Source organism: Mirounga angustirostris, unplaced genomic scaffold (genome assembly GCF_029215605.1).
Source record: "Mirounga angustirostris isolate CCGP_5_RB_7025 unplaced genomic scaffold, mMirAng1.0.hap1 SCAF_1, whole genome shotgun sequence".
Taxonomy (NCBI): Eukaryota; Metazoa; Chordata; class Mammalia; order Carnivora; family Phocidae; genus Mirounga; species Mirounga angustirostris.
Window position 1 is genome coordinate 186,457,590 of NW_026991709.1, and position 21,430 is coordinate 186,479,019.

Sequence of the window (21,430 nt, forward strand, 5' to 3'; positions counted from 1 at the left end):
GCCAGTTACCTGGGCCATCTGGTTAGAACTCAGATTCCCGGCCCCACCCTCAGAGATTCTGAGGCAATTGTTCTGGGAAGGGCCCAGAAATGTGCATTTCTCACAGACTTCCAGACAATGCTGATGCTGCTGGTCCACAGACCATGGGCTTCATGGGGCCCCCTAAGTTGTATGCAAAATTCTGGCATTTTCTATGGAAAAGGTCCAATGCCCTCATCAGATACGTGACTCAAAAAGATTAAGAACCACTAGTTTGGTGTGGAGGTTTCTCTGAAATTGGAGATCCCGGAAGGAAAGGACCTTATCAGAGAGGACCTCAGGCTGGCAGAGCAGGGCCCAATGCCCTGCCCCCTCCCCCCCAATGCTGGTCTTGATGCTTGTCGCCAAACCAGGTCAGCAAACTAGGGTCCACAGCCCGGCTGCTTATTTTTGTAAATAAAGTTTCAGTGGAACCGGGGTTGGGATTAGCTTGGGACAAGTGTGACAAAGTGGATCCTATCTTTATTTAGGATTTGGGTATTTTTGGGGCGCCTGGGTGGCTCAGTCGGTTAAGCGACTGCCTTTGGCTCGGGTCATGATCCCAGGGTCCTGGGATCGAGTCCCGCATCGGGCTCACTGCTCAGCAGTGAGTCTGCTTCTCCCTCTCCCTCTGCCTGCTGCACCCCCTGCTTGTGCTCTCTCTCTCTGTCAAATAAATAAATAAAATCTTAAAAAAAAAAAGAATTTGGGTATTTTGTCCACAAACTTTTTTTTTTTTTTTTACTGATTTTGCTTCTAAAATTTTTTTCATTAAAATATATCTTGATGACTGAGTATTTTGGTGCGCTCTTAACTTTTGCACCAAAGTAAATGCTTCTCTTGCCTCACCCTAGTCCTGGCCCTGGAAATTTCCACTAGACCCTATATCAGCAGATACATGCATCTATTTCTCAAGAAACATCCTGCAAGCAGGGGCTCATTTGTGTGGCTTACGAGCTAGAAGAGTGTGCCGTATGTTTGGGCTCTAGTTCTTAAGAGAACAGCTAACTGAATCAGGCTAGAAATCCAAAGATGATATGCTACAACATGACTGGGAGGCAATTTTGTGATGACAGTGTTAGAAAAATACTTGGTTGGTTCCTCATAGTTGGAAAAATATCAATAGTAAAATAAATAATCAACACTTTGCTCTTCTCCCCCCTCTTCTGGCCTATGAAACCTTCAACCTAAAAGACAGACCTAAATTCCTGAGGCATTTCAGGTGGGATTTAAAACTCCACCCTGATTCTTAGGCCAGCCTTATTTATTAATTTTTTTTTGGTCCCAGTCCCTTAACAGGAAAAAAGATAAAGCAGCATAAAGAAGGAGGGGCGCAGGGCCACTCAGGGCCAGAAAGAAGGGAACCAGCCTTACCTTGAAAGAGCATTGTCTGGCTGAAGTCACTGCGCATGTCATTCCGACACACGGCCTGGACTCGGAACAGGTAAAGGCTATCAGGTGACACGTGGCTAATGGTGGCCTTCTGCAGGTGAAGAAAGAAAAAGGCAGTGAGTTGGTTTTGAAGGCCGCTGCATGCTTTACCTTCTGAAGCCAAACCTAAAATCAGGTGAAGTATTCCTTTTAGGTTTCTGGGTCCCATGGCCAAGCTTGAGAGCCATGATACTTCCCTACTGACCAAAGGCTCACTTTGAAAGGGAAGGAAGTTCAGAAATAACTGGCTGGGAGTCTGTTTTCAACACTGACATGTGCAGGGTAACAGATGTAACAAAATCAGGCTTGACTCACTCTTGACTGTGGCTTGGAACATGTCTCCAGCCTTCTTTCCACTCACCAAACTTGGACTTCTTCCTTAACGGCCATACTTTTTGTGTAGTTATAAACTATCATTACTGACCCTAGACAGTCTCTAGAATTATCAATATACTGAATTTTCAGAACCATGCAGAGCTCTTAATATCAGTAACAAAATCGTGGTGCGTAGGTTTCTTTGCAGTTCAAAGGCCTCTTTGTACCTTGACTAATGGATAATAGGGGGCACGATGCCAGGAGAGATCACCTGACTAGAGGCCAGATGTCACGAGATCTACCTTTGTCACATCACTCACTAGCAGCGTGATTCCAAGCCAGTTGCTCAATGCCTTTTGGCCTCTGCCAGCTTCGATTGTTAAATGGGAAGAGTAGCAGCGACCTCACAGGGTTCTTGCGAGTGCTCCGTAACACAGGCCGTGCAAAGCTAGTTCACAGGTATTCCACACCACACAAAAGAAAGAATGCCCCTGGTCTAGAGGTTAGCAAGCTACAGCCCACGGGCCAAATCTGGCCCACTATCTGTTTTTATAAATAAAGTTTTATTAGCACACAGCCACACCCATTCATTTACATGTTGTCTGTGGCAGCTTTCACCCCACAATGGCAGAGTTGAGTAGCTGCCATAAAGACCTTATGGCCTCGAAAGCCCCCAAATTTTACTATCTGGCTCTTTCTAAAAAATGGTTTGCCAATCCCTGGTCAAGCATCATCAGCCAAATCCAGATCCCCACTCCTCAAAGCTTTATTCCAAGAGCCTCTGAAAAGGAGAAAATGGAAAATTCCTAAAAAGCAAGCAGCCCTTGCTTCCTGAAACAACACACAACAAAAGGAACTGATTTTCAAAGACTGCCTAATGGATGAACTGACCTGTCACTGGAACGTATATTCTGGGCCAAGTATGGAAAGCAACTCTGGGAGCTTAACGGCTGAGTGGGTTTCCCCGACATGGCTAGTGAAACGCTCTGAACAGGTGCACCAATGTGACTGACTACACTACATTCGTGACCTCACGAATGGCTTCCTGGGGATGGCACTGGGTTGGGGTGAAGTTACTTCACTCGAAGACTCATTTCTTCCTTTTGGAAAAGGCAGGTAATAACACCTGCCCCACAGGTGTGTAGCCAGGCCACGAGAAAGAAGGGCGCAAGCTGGAAGAGGCTTCACGAACGTTGAGTGTTAACGTTTAGGTTTCTGAGCCACAGCCACCGTTCAGTTAGAGAACAGCTTTGTTGCCACAAGTCAGCACTCTTGACTTCTTGAGGAATTAAGGAAATTCATTTTGTGTGTCCCCAAAGAAAATAACCACCCTTAGAAAATTCTGATAAAAAAGAATTTGCTGCCAAAGCATGTTTTTCTCACCACCTCTCCCTTTGTCTGAAACTAATTTATGCCTCATTCTCTAAACCTCTGACCCCTGTTCTGTCTTCGTTCGGAGCAAAATCTTTGCTCCATCTATGCAAGGGTTTATTAGAATTCACTCCCAGCCGGTATCTATTTATCTTTGTGTGTTTAATTATTTTCCACTTAGAACAAGAAACTGCATAAGCACCTAGACAAGTTTCTGCTGATTAATGCAAGTCATCTTTACTCCAGAAAGAGAAAAATCCCTTATGGACTTCCAGTAGTGACAAGAGAAAGGTTAGAACACATCATAACCTTGGGTGCCTTTCAACAGATTTCTCTCTGATTTCATGAAACTCCTCATTCCCTAATGTGACCCAGATAACAATGTCTAGTGGGGAAATTGAAAATATAAATGGAAATGAAGTAAAGGAATCTTCATCTAAAAGAATATGAAAAGTATTATTCCATAACTGATTGAATGGGCCCTGGGGACTCTGGATGGGGAAGAAAAAAAAAAAAGTGATAACTGTCATTAAGAACCCCACTTGGTGCTCCTGCATTTTTCATACGCACATACAATTACGGTTTCATTACGCCAGAGCCTTTTTTTGATTAACAATAAGTGCAAGGCTTTCAAACCTAAATGTGTCACTTGGAGTTTCTAGGCAAAGACTTCAAGCCTCGTGCTTGTTGGGAGTGTTTGCTTTTCCAGCCGCCAAGACAGCATCTGCAAACATCTGTTCGGAAGGGCCCCGTTGGGTGTTGGCCATTAAACATTGATGTAAATGTTCACATGAGAAGCTGAAGTGGGCGTGGACAGCTCGAAGTGAGGTCAGAGAGTCTAGGGTCTGAGAGCCTGAGAACAGTGATTAAAAACCACAGGCTGATCGAGGCCGGGAGTGGCGGGGACGGTGGGCAGCTGCCTGGTGAGGGTGATTGTAGTGGCAGCAGACAAGGGGGAGGAGGAGGAGGAGGAAGAAGTCTAGTAATAATAGCCCGCCTTTATCTAGCACTCACTGAGGGCTAGGACCTGTCGTGCGTTTGCATAGCTCATTTAATATCTGCAATAACCGGATCCGCTAAAAAGCGCTTGGAGGAAGCTCTCGGTTGCTGCTAGTGGCTTTTCCAATGAAAGAACAAGCAGTCCGTTGTCAAGAGCCTGAGTCCAAAGAAATGACCTAGCTTTTCCTGGTGGGGTAGTTAGGCAGCGAGGTAAGGGTGGACGGAGCCCGGCACCGCGGGGGGGGGGGGGGGGGGGGGGGGCGGGGAGCTCCGGCCACGGGCCCCGCGGCAGCCGCTGCACCGCGGAGCACAGCCCAGGCGGGGGCGCCCTCGGCGGGCGGCGGGAGCGGCGCCGACACGGAGAACGCACCCCGCGCGGGCGCAGGGGCCCCTCTCCGAAGTGCCCTTGCCGTCCTGAACGCAACAGGGAGCCTTTACCAAGTCCTTGTCGCTGTCCTTCGTGAACGTCTTCTCCTTCTCGTCCTCGTTCTTGGTCCAGCTGTAGGAGATCATGTAGTTCATGATGGGCGGGTGGTAGATGGTCTCCGGCGGGCTCCACGACACCTGCAGCGCCGTCTGGTTCAGAGGCTGCACCTTCATGTGGATGGGCGGAGAGCTGCAAACTGAAGACAGCACACGGCCACGCTCAGGGACCCTTCTCTCTCTCTCTCTCTCTCTCACACACACACACACACACACACTTGTTTTCCTGCAAAATCACAGAAAGCAAGTGGCAAACATGCTGACACGTCACTCCTTAATACTCGGGCCTGCATCCCCTCAGACTAAGGCCATTCTCTTCTATAATTGCATTGCACTGCACACTTGCATTCCCCTCCCCAAATTCATATGCTGAAGCCTCATCCCTCATGTCATGATATCTGAAGGTGGGGCCTTTGGGAGGGAACTGAGTCATGAGGGTGGAGCCCTCATTATGAAGGGGATTTGTGTTTTTTGTAAGAGACCCCAGAGAACCCCTTCACCCCTTCACCCCTTCACCCCACCAGCCGACAGCCGTCTATGAACCAGGAAGCGGGCTCTCACCAGACAGCAAATCTGCCCGTGTCTTATCTTGCACTTGCTGGTCTCCGGGACCATGAGAACAAAGATTTCTGTTGTTTATAAACCGCCCAGGCTATGGTCGTTTGTTGTAGCAGCCTGAGCTAAGACAATAACCATAATAGCATTATCATACCTAAGAAAATAAACATTAATTCAATAATACAATCTGAGGGGCGCCTCGCTGGCGCAGTAGCTTGGTTTCAGCTCAGGTCATGGTCTCAGGGTCGTGGGATCGAGCCCTGTGCGGTGCTCCCTGCTCAGCAGGGAGTCTGAGTGAGATTTCTCTCTCTCTCTCTCCTTCTGCCCCTCCTGGTGTCTCAAATAAATAAATAAATAAATCTTTAAAAAAATAATATATATAGTCCATATTCAAATTTACCTAACAGTGTGCAATGATTACTTCTAGCTATCCCCCTCCCCCCCAACCTCATGTTGTATTTAGTTGTCACAACACCTTAGCCTCTTCAAATCTACTAGAGTCCCCCGGCCTTTTTCTTTCCACAGTGACTTATTTGAAGAAGCCAGGCCATTTGATTTGTGGGGTATTCCAATAAACTGAAATTGTAGATGCAATTTGGCTGTAAATAGTTCAGAGTATAAACAAATATAATTTAAAATGAGACCTTAAAGAATTTTAAAGCAAAGACACAAAAACAGGCATGATTTTCCTCTGGACTGGCAGTACCTCGTACTGATGAGGGGCCCGAGGAAAAGCCAGGCAAATTCTCCTTTTTGCCCCTTGTGGCTGGCAGGTTTGGAAGGAGGTGGTTCTCCACCTATCGACAGACAAGGCCATTCAAGGGTCAACACTATCAAGCTGGCCTTTAATAGTGTGACATAGGCCTGCAAATGTGTTCTTTCCCAGTGGCCATCATTCCTGCCTCCAGGGGGCTTAGAATCTAACAGCAGGGCTTCTGAGCCTCAGCATTACTGACCTTGGGCCAGACAATCCCTTGTTCTTGGGGGGCTGTCGTGTGCACTGTAGGATGTTTAGCAGCATCCCTGCTCTCTACACACTAGATACCAGGAGCACTCCCTACCTGAGTTATGACAACCAAAAATGTCCCCGGATAATGCCAGATGTCCCCTGGAAAGCCAGTCGCCCCCAGCTGAGAACCACTGGTCTAAAGGAAGGGGAGATGGGGATTCAGCAAAGAATGACAGGTGCAGCTGGTATTACACACCTGGACAGAATGGATGGACGTGAGGAGAGGTACGTGGTGTTTTCCAAGCACATTAGGGGAGGATCTGACTCAGGCTTTGCGAGCCACTCCCCTGAGGAAGGCACATCTGCCCGAGAGCTGACAGGTGAGTGGAGGTGAAAGGGGGAGAGGATGAGAGGGCAGGTCAAGGGACTACAGCAGGGAGAAGGCCTGAGGGGCCAGAAGGAAGCCAGCAGGGCTGGATCTGGGCCCAGAGAACAAGGCAAGAGGCAAGCAGTGACTGGTGCAGCTGGAGTGAGAGGCCTCACACCCTAGATGCAAAGTCTGGTTTTTATCCTCTGAGCACTGAGAAGCCACTAGAAAGAACTAGAACAATGCAAGCAGGTTTGCACTTTTCAAGATCCCTTGAGCTTCTACCTCCAGGTAGCAGAACGTGGAGGAGCCAGGAGTGAAGGAGGGAGGTGGGGAAGAGGTGCTGCAGAGGGTCAGCCTTGCAGACCAAAGAGAGGGTACGAGAACAGCGGGTTCTAGAGCAAACAGGGGAAAACTGAGAGAGGCCGAGTGATGTGCTGGACTAGGAAGTGTGTGAGGGAGAGGGGGGCAGTGAGGACCACGCTCAGGTTTGGGGTGCAGGAGGTGAGCATCACTGGAGGACGCAGGTCAGGGGACCATGGCTGGGTTCTGGCATCTCCCAGAAGATCAATTACATGGCAAGCAGTCCACTGCGAGCCAGACTCCCATATTTTCTAACCAAGAGCCCCAAGCCCAAGGCTGCCCAGTGTAGCAGGATGGCTTTCCTGCCACAGAATCATGGGCTCAGCTTTAAGGACCTGGCTGCTGGAAACAAGTGGAGATTGATTTTGACAGGGAGGCATCCTTTTGCTCTTCAACTGCCAAATCACGCTTCAGCCAGAGAGATTCGCTTTGTGTGGCTGAGACAGGAAGGAAGAAATAAATTAATGAAACATTCCCACTGCCCTGCAGAACCCCCGGAGGCTTCGCGCAAATGCCACCAGAGCAGGGACATCAAACAAGGAATCTGAAGGGAGCCTTCCAGCGAGACGTGGGGGTGTAATGACAACGTGAGGACACTAGGTGGTGCTAACATACCACTTTTAAATACCCCAATTTACTAAATGGCTGGTAGTTTCTCAAGACCCAGCGTGGGGGGGGGGGGGCAAGAATCAGGAAAAGATCTACACCCCATCTTTCCAGGTGCCAATAATGAACCAAGGAGATTCATATATTGGAAAGCTTCCATCTCTCACAATGATGACCATGTCAGATTTCCTGATTTCTCTACCTCTCTGCTCACATCCTACCATGTTCTTATTTAATCTCCCTTAGTCTGAAGACATCACTCCTCTGCTCCAATAAGTGGTGAGCTGTATGGGAATGCATATATCTCCAAAAGTTACATCATAACCACATAAATAATTCTATCACCCACATGCGGATGCAACCATTCTTCTTATTTATTCTTTGAAATTAAAATAGCTCGGTTTTCCTTTTGATTAAGATGATTCATGTTAATGTTTTTAAAAAGAAACCCAAGTAATACAAAAAAAGAAGAGAGCTTAAAAAAAATCATCCAAAATCCCAGAATCTAGAGATAACCACTGTTCACTTTCTGGTGATCTCCTATTTAGGTATCTATTCATACACATGGAAAAGCACACACATACAATTTTATGTAAATGGGATATGGTTTTACATCATAGTTGTTACACTGTTGTTGTGTTTTACCCAGTAAATCATGAAAATATTTCCTTGTCAATAAAGAGAGGTTGGCATCACTGTTTTGAATGAAGGTAGAGGTACAGAACTCCACTGTCAATGAACTAGAAGGAAAAAATTATATATATATATATATTTAAAATTGAAGACTTTTATTTGAAACTAGCACTTAACTTTTTAAACGCTGAGATTATCATTTTGGAGAATCTGTGGATCACATGACAACTAGGGAGAATCTCTGTCCCATAGGACGTTTGTAAAAAAAAAAAAAAACAAACAACAACTGTTTATTTTTATTTGAGTAGAATTGACATACCATGTTACATTGTTTCAGGTATATAACAATGTACTAGAAAATACTGAGTGAAGCTCACAAAAGAGGCAGGTCTGGCCTCTCAGGAGACCATCTACTGGGATTGAAATTCAGTAACTGAGGGGTCTCCAAAGGTCCACCCTTGTCCCAGACTACGTACTCAGTCTTTGAAGTGCAAAACCAGCTCAGGCAATATGTATAGGAATGAACATGGCTGCATACCAGTAAAACTTTATTCATGGACACTACCTTCCAATTTCATATGATTTTCTTTTTTCTTTTATGTTTACTTGCACAGCTACTATTTAGATACCAAGTCATCTATAATAGTCGTTTTTTATTCAATTTATTTAAACCTAAAAAACGTAGTTCACACATGGGTTTTCATGTGTTGGAAAATCTTTTGATTGTTTTTTTTTAACTGTTTAAAATAAAACAATTATTCCTAGCTCATGGTGGTACAGAAGGTTGTGGTCAAGTTGGCCCATGGGTCAGTGGTCTGCTGATCCCTGATGGAAGATAAAAGGAGGCCAAACTTTTATCTGAAGCATGTTTGCCACCTGCATTTGCATTCTTAGCACTGGATTCTGCCCCTCCACGCAGCCTGAGAGGCCCACTCCTCCACAGAGCGGAGACTCTTTCCTAGCACTTACTACTATGTGGAATTGTATTATTGACTTCACTGATTACCTGTAATAAATAATCTAGCTGCCCACTAGAATGCAAACTCCACGAGGCTGGTACCTTTTCTGTCTTGCCTGCCACATTATCCCTGGTGTTTACAACAGAGCCTGGCACAGAGCTGGCCCTCAGTACCATTGTGGCTGAAGGAATGGCATGTTGGGTGGACGGACTAAGTGCCTGATTCCCCTGGTGCACAGGGCCTGTGTGCCATCACCCCCTCCACGATGGCCATTTTCCTCCCCCCTTCTCTCTGGTCAGCAACCCCCCACCCCGACCCGGCCTCCTTGAAGGTGTGAATTCAGCCTCACGCTTCCCCTCTGCCGTCTCTGTGCTTCCAGAGCTCCCCACTTCAACCTGTCCATCATGTGTGTCCCCATCAGCAAGCAGCCCACCTCTCCGTCTCTGTGACGGGGCTGTAGGCACCTCCAGGGCAGAGACCACACTCTCCATCACTCGTGCCCTCAGCAGGGCTCAAATTTCATTCACAGAACGAGGGAAGGTATTTAGCGCTTCAGTCAGGACCACTGATAAAGTTCCCATCTACAGAATTAGTGCCACACAGTCCACCCCTGGGGTCACCTTCAGGAGCCTCAAGTTTGTGTGAAGATCCTGTCCCCCAGGTTTTAACTGACATCTTCTGGCAAGGGGATGTGTGCCAGTCAGAAAAAACATTCAGTCTACAGAGATGACAAAACTCCCAGTACACCCAGTGGCTGGGGGATGTGAGGTGACCAGATGCCCTCCAAACAACAGGCACATAAGCAGACAGCACATTCCTGTGCTCCGTAGTTCCAAGTTTTGCTCGCCTTTTCAGTGATCAAATCTCTTTCCCAAAAACCTCCCTTGAAGTGCAAAATATAAAACAGAGCATTGAGGAATTTTGTGGAACAGTTTGGAAAAGCTGGTATAACAAAGCATGGGCTCCAACGCACCCTTGTGTTCTCATCTATAAAATGGGTGGCTGATACCTGGCAAAATCCTCCTCACAGGGCTGGGGTGAGGATTATAGAGAATAGTGGGGCTGAACAAGAATCTGTGAGGCTCAGGCCCAGTGGCAATTACAGGGATAAGCCCACACAGTGTTTAAAAAAAAAAAAAGGCATATTTTACATATACAGCTGGATTTTTAAATTGGGCCTGCATCTATATGAAGCAGCAAAGCAGCCTCCCCTTCAGAGTGGGTGTGTGTGTGTGGGGGGGGGGGAGGTGCTCACTTTTGCCACAGTCCCCACCACTCCCCATTGCCTCTGCCCGGCCCACGTCACTCACAGCTGCCCAGCCCCCAAGGTCAGCTTCTGCTGGTCTAAAACAGGCACCAGGAGCCCTGTCTTAGGCATCCAACAGGTGCCCAATACCCTTGACAATGACCATGGCAAGCTGCACCGAGCCCAGGGAGTGGGCCAGTCATCTTTTACACACAATCGAAGCCTTTTAACCATGCGGGAGTGCCACAGCTGGCTCTCTAAACAAATATTCCCCTGCGAGGTGTTCCTGACATCAGCCTTCCCCTTCTCAGGGGCCTGATTACCTTCTCACCGGGGTCTGATGGCTTTACACAGGCATCTCAGACAATGCTCAACCAGTGCTGAGAATTTCTGCCTTCCTTCTGAACCACCTTTAATTACGAGCCCAGGCTTCATTAAATAACGAAGAGGCTTCTAGCAGCGCACCTAGGTCCTCTGATTCTAAATCAATGTCAAGGATCTTTTCTCAGTGGTTCTTAGAAAAGGGTCGTTCCCCCCCAGCCCCACCCCTACCCCTCTTCCTTCTGGGGGGTAGATAAACTGATGTGATGGGCTCTGTTTCAAAGTCCCCGGCATCTTGCAAGTGCCTTCAACTATTGAAGGGTCTCCTTCCTGCACCCCACAGCCCCAGTGTCCCAGGGAGGCAACAGGCTGATTCCTGATCAGGAGTCAAGGGGCCAGCGCTGTTCCAACACAGCAACTTGGCGCAGACTCATGATTTCACCGGCAATCACACTGTGCCTGGGCCAGGGGGCCGGGGAAGGGGGAATCTGTGACATCATCTACCACACAGGGTGGGTGTCCGAGGGCCCTGCCTGGCAGGGAGAAGGGGCAGTAACACTATCTCCTCTTGGGGCAGAAGAGACGCACTCAAGTGGCCTGGAGCCACGGAGCCTCGCCTCAGACAGCTTAAACGCCTGTCACTTCTTTCTCCTCCCGGCTCAGCTCAAGAACCCTTGAACATGTAGTCCTGTAGGGGAAATTTCCAAAGAAATGGCCTCAGGGAAGGATTTTTCTTTTTGAAGGGCTGAATCAAAGAGGCCTCGGTAAACATGAAATCCCCCCAAGCAGACCAGGTAGGACTTCAAACTTACAATCCTGGTACTCTGGGGTGTCACGCCCCCCATCCCCGGCCAAGAGCTCACAAAAGGGAAGCTGCACACGGACGATGGTGCTGGAACCGGGAAGGGGGACATCAAAGCCGGGCCTCAGCTCCGGCCTTTTGGGTTTTTATGACATCTGAATAATGTCCATCTGGAGCTGCCGGCTGCCAAGCACACGCTGAGGGCCAGGTCCGTGCACTTACCTCAGATAATCCATGCACGCATAAATAAATCCGAGGGGTGGGTTCAATTATTCTCCTCCTTAAAGGTGAGGAGGATATGGGGTTCAGGGAGCCCAAGTCACAGCGCCGGGCCAATGACAGAGAGGGAGGGGGGTTCCGGACTAGAACCCAATCTGTTTCACTCGAAACCAGAGTGGGTGGCGGGCGAGCCATGGGAAGGTCACGAGCGTTCTATTCACACATTGGTTTTCCTATCTGCAAGATGGTAATAAAAATGTCAGGAGTGTTACTCGGAGGTTTCAAAGGTGAAACCGGCCCCAAACAGGTACGACACATGGCTACCGCAAGCCTCCTTCTGCTCTAAGTCTTCCCCATCCTCTCTGTTCTCAATGACAGAGGAGATTATAAGGGTCTCTAGACAATTTCCAGAGCAGCCTCCAACTCCTTTGAGGCCCTGGATGGATGGAGCCCTATCACCATTCTCCCTATCAGAAATACAGTCTAAGCACGTGGTCTCCCAAACCATCATGGGGATGCGGGAAATACGTGGGGTGGTGCAGGGTGCCCACTCCCAAGGCCTTTACTCTGCACTGTTCTGTGCTGACGTTGCAATAGTAATGAGTCCTATCTGATTAGCCTGGCCCTGGGCTGAGTTAGTGCATGTCACAAACCATGTCGAGAAATCCTCTCTGTTAATTCTCTCGGGCTCCTGGCTCCACCATTACCCCTGTTGTAGAGTCAGAGATCCAGGAGGGTCATCCATTCACTTTTTCACTTTGGAGGCAGAATGCTTTGGTTCTGGACATACCAGCTGTATGGTCTTGGATAAAGCTTGGGTAAAACTTTCAGGATGAATGAAACGCGCAAGCACATTCTGACTGACGTATAGGAATTGTGCTATAAAGAGTTGCTATGGTTAAGTATTTATTGAGCACCTGCTAGGTACCAGGATGCTGACCAGGAACTAGGAATAAGGGGGAACACAAATTGACATGGTCCTGGACCTCCTAGAGATTACAGCCCAGAGAAACACATCAACCACTTAATCTTCCTAAAACAGAGTTCTTAACTTAGGGTTTCTTAGGGGCTCTAGATAGAATCCACAGAAATCTGTGAACATGGATGGGGGAAAAATATACTTTTATTTTCATTGATCTCTAACTAAAATTTAGTATTGCCTTACATTTCATATACTGGCAACAAAGTGCAGGAGCAGTAATTTGCAGGACCTATGAGACATCACCAAAAGAAATCACAGATATATTCCTGGTAGATTACAGTTGTTGCCAAGATCTCAAATTTTCCTTCATGTTCATTATTATTTCAAAATTACAATGGTTATTAGACCTGCTGCTAGATTTTATAATTTAATGCCTTCATCAAGAAGCAGATTAATTACTATATTACAATTAAAATTTTTTTAATAATGTCTAAGGATAATTGGCTTCCGTGGTAATCTATTTTACTTTATTTTATGCATCTAAAAACCATCTATATGAAAAGAAGTCTATGGGATTCACCAGATGGCTGCAGGGGTCCATGGCATCCAAAATGTTTAAATACTCCCAGCACTAAGGATTATGTAATTTAAAAAATATTAAGTTATTCTCTGCAAAGGGTTTTTTTTTTTTTTTAAAGATTTTATTTATTTGAGAGAGTGTGTGAGAGAGACAGAGAGAGAGCACAAGTCGGGGGGGAGGGGCAGAGGGAGAAGCAGACTCCCGGCTGAGCAGGGAGCCCAACAATAGGGCTCGATCCCAGGACCTGAGATCATGACCTGAACAGAAGGCAGATGCTTAACCGACTGAGCCACCCAGGCGCCCCTGTACAAAGGTTTAATGAGGAACCCTGACCCAGGTTTGGGGGGTTGGTTAGGAAAGATTTACTGAGCAGAGTGATGTTTGAAATGACATCTGAATAAGAGTAAGGTTTATCAAATGAACAGGAAGGAAGGAGGCTTAGATACATCTGACAGAAAAAACCCAGCTTGTACAAAGGCCCTGCAGCTGGAAAACTGGAAAGAAAACTAGCATGGCTGGCAAGCAGAGAATGAAGAGAAAGGGTCCAAGACTGGGTCTCAAAGCCAGGAGGTGGTGGAGCCAGAGTCCATCCCTAGGTGGGTCTTTCTCAAGGCCAGGCTTTGCTGAACAGCCACTTTCTCATGATGGGAGAGACTCTGGTGCACGATGGCCCCACATTCTGCCATGCACAAGGACAACTGTTTTTAGGTTTTAATCTACGGTGTCTTAACTAATGCATCCGGTTATAACAGAAAACACATACGTTCGTCTCTGCCCCCAGTTCCTGGCAAAGAGCCCCTAAAACCCTTGCAATTTTCTGAGTAATAAGAGCACTAGGAGAATCTCTTGTTCTAATGTTTGTTCTGGACCCCAATCCCTGGCAGAGGGCTCCTGAAACTCTTGTAAATCTCTAAGTGACGGAACGCTCCTAACTCCACAGGGACAGAAACTCCTACCCTGGGGACCCTCCCAGACCTCTCCCTATGTACCTCTTCATTTGGCTGTTCATCTGTATCCTTTATCATATGGTTTAATAGACTGGTGAGCACAATTGCGTGTTTCCCCAAGTGAGGTACTCTAGCAAATTAATCAAACCTGAAGAGAGGGTTGTGGGAACCTGTGATTTGTAGCCAAGTCGGACAGAAGTTTTTGGGAACCTGGGGACCTACTACTTATGACTGGCATCTGAAGTGGGGTGGGCACAATCTTTTGGGACTGAGCCCCTAATCTGTGAGATCTGATGCTCTATCTCCAGGGAGAAAGTATCAGAACTGAGAACTGGGGTTTCCCTTACACAGGAGGGAGAACTGTAAGTTTTTCTAATCTATCTGTGGATTTTTCTTCTACACCACCCAATGGCATCCCCTCCATTCCCATGAACAAGCCCTGGTGTGCAATCAGTTTCTCAGCCAACAACTGAGGATTAAATGCTCTGTGTGACAATTACCATGGAAGACAGCAAATCTAAAAGCATGCTTATCCCATCAGCTGTCTCTGCTGTGCATGTAACAGAGCCCCATGCTCAGCACTGAGCTACAGCCGCCAGTGACTGGGAAGGCTGAAGCAGAAATTCAATTCTCCAGTCCTCCAAGCATGCGGTTCTGACTTTCCCACATTATGCTCTTCCTGACCTCTCCTACCTCCTTGGAGTCTTTTTTTTTTCTACGTGAGAGCCCTCTTCCTGAGAGTTAAAGGCATGGGAGGTGTCTGTGTCCTGCACAGGAAAAAGCATTGTTCAGCTCGGCGCTCGGGGAGGTGGCCAAGTTCAGAACGATGCATGTTCCCAGCCCCACTTGACAACAGCTGCTTCTTGGACACTGGGTGGTAGGCTGGACTCCCTGTACTGTAGGGCTGCCTTCCCTCCCTTTCAAGTTGAAGACGCCGTGATTTCCTGCCAGCAGGGCAAAGTGGACCCATCCCACTGTAAGTGAGCCCAGCGTCCTTTCCAGACAGCACCCCTGAACTTCTCCATTCTCCCTCTGCCTTGCCCTGGGCACGGGCTCCACAGGGAGGTCTGTACCAGACACCAGGGTGCAGGGCTAGGGTGAACAGAGGCCCAGGGACCTCGTGCTGGAGCTGGGTTTTCTCTGGCTGAGTCTCCTATTTCCCACCACTGAAATGATGTCATGGCCTCACTGATCACCAAGAAATGCCCCGGTCACCTAGAGTTCTGTAGCTGCCCTCAGCAATGTGAGATTTTTTCACCTCAACACCACCCAAGATCTAAGATCCCATGAGCTGCCTTTATAAGTGGTTCCAATAGCTATGTCAAGAGATCAACTAATGACCCACACTGATAGGTTTAGCCATTGATTCTAGATGATGTGATTCATTAGGTCAGGGTGTCCGTATGTGTTTCAATTTGGTTCTTACAATAATTTTTCTCTTACAAAGAGGTATCCCCAAGGCTGGGTATCTATTAGGATTAAAAGAGGTATCCTGGCTCCTGCACAACAGTCACGTTGTTAGCTCTAAATCTCTGCCTCTCGGGCACCTGGGTGGCTCAGTCGGTTAACCACCTGACTTCAGTTCAGGTCATGATCCCAGGGTCCTGGGATTGAGCCCCGTGTTGGGGGGGGGGGTCCCTGCTCAGCAGGGCGTCTGCTTCTCCCTTTGTCCCTCCCCCTGCTCGTGCTCTCTCTCACTCTCTCAAATAAATAAAATCTAGAAAAAAAATTAAATCTCTGACTTTCCCTTGACATATTCCTCTTATTTGATCTTAGTTGTGGCTCAGGGTATGGGCTCCACTGTTTGGATTCCAACCTCATTTCAACCCCCAGATGCGGCATCTGCACCATTTGGTTAGGCCGTTTGGTTAGGATGGCCCTCAGTGGGATGGTTCCAGGGTCTCCCATACCTGGGGAGCGGCCTCAAACAGCCATTCCTAGGCCTGGCCAAGAGGTCCCAAGAGGAGAACAGGAAGAAGTCTGCCGCTTCCAAGAGGAACCAGACTATGAACAGGAAGTGCCCCTGGTGGACCCCAGGGGCAATTACCTATTCAGCACACGGGAAGGACTGAGCCCCCTTGGTCTCTTGGCTGCCCCTGGCATATGGATCCACACACCCTGAGGAGGCACATGGGCTTCTAGCTGGTTGCTGGAACCAACGGATTTACGTGGTCAGTACACTCCTCACTGAGAAGGCTCCTCTCTTCTGGGTAGGCTTTGCTGGTACCAGACCATGAGCATAGAAACCGCAGGGCTCTTCGCACTTGATGATACCTATTATCATTTAGTGTCAGACATGTAGACAGCACCTTTTCAACACAGGCAGAGATCTGAAAGGGGAGAGCCAAGATGCTCATTTCAAGTGCTCAGACCATTGCTTTGTAATCACAGAACCACGGAAGAGAGGTTCCCAGGAGTGAAGCCCGCAGCCATGAGCGCCACTGGCTGTGCCAAGAAGGCAAGAGAAAAAGATGCTTCCAGAGGACTCGACACAGGGCTCCCATTACTGTGCCTTTATAGAGGGGTCTTTGATTATCAGGCCCCAGGGACGGGGGAGGTGAGAGGTTTCTTGTGGCCTAAGCCAAGGGTTCTGTACACCTTCCTTGCACCTGAAGAAAAACAGCCTCAACTAAAGTGTGTTTGTTTGTGGAATAATCAGTGGGAAGGATGGGGAAGATAAATAGTCTGTCTCCCAGCTACATTTCTCCTGTGACTCCATGGAGATGCATGTGAACATCTCGGAGCCTCATGCTTCACGGGCCATGAATTCTGGTTAGCTAGGAAAAGGGGACGTGTGTCGCTCTGGGAGGAAGGATGCTGTTGACCTTTATTAATTTCCAGATTACTGTTCACCAGCTCCACAGTGTCCGCACAAACAAACCCGACATCAGGGAAGATTTTTCTAGAGAGCAAAGAAAAGCTGAAGCTGTAGGAGGGTTGCTAAGTCGGCCTTGAAGATCAAACTCTGCCTATCTGCCTGGAGATAGTGAGGATTAAGTAATTAGGTAATATTTATAAAGTGTGACAATGATAGACAGCCCCTGGTGTCTGTTACTGATATCTGCTCAACAGCTCTCAAGCCATAACACAGTTCTGCCTGGAAGTATCCTGACACCAGTGCCTATTTGGTGTGCTTTTCGGTGTGTAGACTGGTTGCTCCTTGGGATGGAGAGGAAAGCCCTCTGTCCATGGTTTTTTGAGATGAACACTTCCATCTAAGTAGTTCATGGTCAAAGTAGAAGATGGTTTCCCAAACCTCAGGAGCCTCTCTGATGTCAGGGACTGGGAGTAGTGTGGAACCCTACTCCAAATGTCTAGCTATGCTCCTCCCATAAGAGGACCTAGTCTGGCCTAGATTAGAAACGTCCCGAATGTGCCAACTCTTGGGGCAAGAATCCTTTGACTCTTGGCCACCTGGCATGTATGGATTAGCTTAATCCATCCAACCATCCCTCCCTCCTTCCTACCCACCCATCCACCTATCCATCCATCCATCCATCCTCCCACTCCTCCTCCCATCCATCCATTCATCCATCCATCCATCCTCTCACCCCTCCTCCCATCCATCCATCCATCCATTCTCCCACTCCTCCTCCCATCCATCCATCCATTCATCCATCCATCCATCCTCCCACCCTTCCTCCCATCCATCCATCCATCCATCCATCCATCCATCCATCCATCCATCCATCCATCCATCCTTCCATCCATCTATCCTCCCACTCCTCCTCCCATCCATCCATTCATCCATCCATCCATCCTCCCACCCCTCCTCCCATCCATCCATCCATCCTCCCACTCCTCCTCCCATCCATCCATCCCATTCATCCATCCATCCTCCCACCCATCCTCCCATCCATACATCCATCCATCCATCTATCCACCCATTCACCCATCTAGTCAAATATTCACAGAGGAGCCAAAAGTGAGCACTGTATCCTCTCCCCAACAAAAAAGAAATAAAAAGACAGTCTCACCCCTCATGGAGCTTATGGGGTGGTGGGAGAGCTAGACATTAGGGGGAAAAACACACAACTGAACATAAAATTCCAACTGTGAGAAGTGTTACCAGAGAAAGGTCCTGGTACCCCAACACAAGCAGGTGGGCCAACCAATCAGGAAATCTCCGGGGGGAAGGTACCCTAGAGCAGAGCTATGAAGGCTGAGGAGGGGTGGATGAGGCACGGAGGTGAGGCAATGGCCTTCGAGGCAGAGGGTACAGACTCTGGGACTGGGAGTGTAGGTGAACTGATGTGCAGGATGCCAAGGGAAGTGAAGTTCAAGATGTCATGTCAACCAATCAAAGGCAAGTTATACCAACTCTTTACATATTTACATAAATGAGAACCAAGGGGCCTGGATGTGGGCACCATGTAAGGACAGCAGATTTCACTGGGAAGGTTTTAAGACATTCCAACAGCCTCGGTTTGCATTTCTACCAGGAAGAGATCCTGGTCCCCTTATTCTGAAATGTGTTCTCCAGTAATCATGTCACATATAATAGTTTGTCCTGAGCATACAAAGAAGCCACTGTGGACCTACAGACAAGAAAGTATAATTATCTGCAGAGAACTTTCCATGTCCTAGGCTCTGTACTCTTTGTTCCCTACACTGTTTCATTTTAAAGGTCAAAGCCAAGGAACGGGTTGTGATTATTATTTGTATTTTACAAAGAAGCAAGACTTGGGTATTATCTTGAGCAAGGATGCACAAGAGTAAGTGGTTGGCCTGGCATTTGAGTTCAGGTTTACTTAACTCCAAAATCTGTATTTTTACCTATCACTTTATATTATCTCATCATTCATTCATTCATTTCATGAGCAAACAATGACTATATACCCGCCATGTCCTAGGTGCTGTGTCAGGTGCTGTTGATCCAAGGATGCACAAGACCCTCAGATTAGGAGGCCCCAGCATGCAGGTCAAGTGGGTGCACTGGCCCTCCCAGGGAATGACCCTGTGATCAAAACCTCAGTAGCCCGTGCCCTGAGCACCCAAGATAACCCTCCAAATGTAAGCAAAGCAGATAAAGACTGAGCCCAATGATTTCTTTTCAGATGATAAACTCAGATCTTTAGGAAGAATACCCAATCCCCACAAGGATGTTTATTTTTGAAGCTCTTTTGTTCAGAGAGGGAGTAATACACTATGTTATTCAAGCCACCTAATGACATTTAAAACAAAGAGGCCACTGCTTGTAGATTCATTTGGAAGCTGGCAGTCCCTTGGAAAATAGAAAGAATGCTGCATTTGGACATAAGAAAACCTTGGTTCACATCTCCACCCACTCTCTCATTTCCTGGCTGAGAGGCTCTGGATGTTCCCTTGTTCTCTCTGAGTCTCAGACCCCTCCCATCTGTTAAAGAAAAACAGTAATGCTATGTTTCTCTTTTTGCTCACCCCCAAACAGCCTCCATCCAAATGATGAGTAAAATCTCAGAGGCTCTATTCCAAACTCCATCCCTAATGGATCACTTCTGCCTCTACCAGGATCACCAACATGCAACCACTGTTATCCGCAGGGAATATTTCTATCGCCCGTGTCCTGGTCTTGCAAGCTCCATCCCAAGTCCCCTGCAAACATTTTTCACATAACAGTCAAGAGAGATGGGTTTGAAAACCTGTTCAGATCATTCCATAGCCTTTCTTAAAGCTCTCTAAAGGCTTCCCACTGCCATAAGAATACCAAGAAGAGTCTTTTCCAGACATGATATTAGCCCATCTCTCCATGCTGGTCCCTATGCCTCAGGCCCTTTGCAAATGACCTTGCCCTCTAAGAATTTTGCAGGGCTGGCTCCTTATCACCTCTTGTCCTATGCAGGGAAGATCTCTTCCCCACTGCTTCACCACACTCTACTACTCTTACAATATGACCCGACTGGATCTTTGGAACACTGAAGCTTTATCATTGTCAGTTGACTTGTTTATTTCTCTCTCCCCACTAAAACACAAGCTCCATGATGAGGGACTCTGCCCCCTTGTTACCTTTATTGCTAGTGCCTAGAGCTTGTCCACAGTAGATGCTCAAGAAATATCTGGTAAATAAAAAGTGAAATGAAAAGTGGTGGAGGTTGTTTTCAGGATTAAAGAAGGCATATGAACAGATGAGGCCAACATAGCGTCTGGCTTATAACACCCTCCCCATAGCCTGTGTAACCACTGGTGCTTTAGGCACAGCTTCTAGAGCCAACAAGCTCCCCAGTGGCATTTGAGGATGTCTAACAAGTGAAAAGAAATTCACTGACTACAAACCATGAAGTAAGAGTAGTTAATGCTACATTAAATGTCTACTAAATATCAACTTCATGTCAACCAATCAAAGGCAAGTTATACCAACTCTTTACATATTTACATAAAGTTACAGTAGTCATAGGATGCCGAAGCATGTAAAAATGTTTGCTACAGCATGGCCTGACCTTCAGTAGAATGAGAACCTAAGATGATGGAGAATCCTTAAAACAGCCCTACTTTTTTGTCTTCTTTTTTAATCACTCGCAAGGTTAAAAAGTAATGGCTAATGACAGTTATTTTTAAAAGAAAGGGGTGACAAACACTCCATGGGAGCTGTGTTAAAAGTGTTTTTTTCTTAGCATTTTTCTGTGCTGGAAGTTTCTGAAAGTAACAGGATAACTTTTTGAAGAGTTTTTGGGAGGACAGCTGCCTACAAAGGAATTAAGTGCTCATATCAGAGCTTCTTTTAATAAGATAAAGTAATTTAAGCTCATTAATCTGGTGAGTAGAAATTACTAAACTAAAAACAGAACATTAATATTTTCTCCCAAAATAGCAAAAAACCGTGAATTTCAAAGTCAAACTCTTTTTAAAAGCAATCATGGATTTACTTCTTTGTTTGCCAATTTGGGTGGGAAATGGGATGCTCTTTCTCAATGTATTCTGATTTAAAATAGGCTAGTTACTTAGACATTCTCACACAGGGGCTCCTGGGTGGCTCAGTCGTTAAGCATCTGCCTTTGGCTCAGGTCATGATCCCAGGGTCCTGGGATCGAGCCCCGCATCGGGCTCCCTGCTCTGTGGGAAGCCTGTTTCTCCCTCTCCCACTCCCTCTGCTTGTGTTCCCTCTTTCGCTGTGTCTCTGTCAAATAAATAAATAAATAAAATCTTTTTTTTTAAATTTCTTTTTTTTTAAAGATTTTATTTATTTATCTGAGAGAGAGAGACTGAGAGAGAGAGAGCATGAGAGGGGGGAGGGTCGGGAGGGTCAGAGGGAGAAGCAGGCTCCCCGCTGAGCAGGGAGCCCGATGTGGGACTCGATCCAGGGACTCCAGGATCATGACCTGAGCTGAAGGCAGTCGCTTAACCAACTGAGCCACCCAGGTGCCC

At 47.2% G+C, this 21,430-nt stretch overlaps 1 protein-coding gene across 5 annotated transcripts in view; it reads right to left on the minus strand.

Moving 5' to 3' along the window:
- Positions 1 to 21,430, minus strand: part of PTPRG (protein tyrosine phosphatase receptor type G) — a 708,308-nt gene that overhangs the window by 103,308 nt on the left and 583,570 nt on the right. For all 5 annotated transcript variants that reach the window (XR_010412329.1, XM_064594267.1, XM_064594259.1 and 2 more), the window contains exons 9-10: positions 4,573 to 4,757; positions 1,393 to 1,501 (exon numbers count right to left, since the gene is read on the minus strand). Coding sequence is in view for 4 of the 5 variants with exons in the window: in XM_064594267.1 (XP_064450337.1) it covers positions 1,393 to 1,501; positions 4,573 to 4,757 (294 nt within the window). In the remaining variant the exon portion in view is untranslated. The remainder of the gene's footprint in view (positions 1 to 1,392; positions 1,502 to 4,572; positions 4,758 to 21,430) is intronic.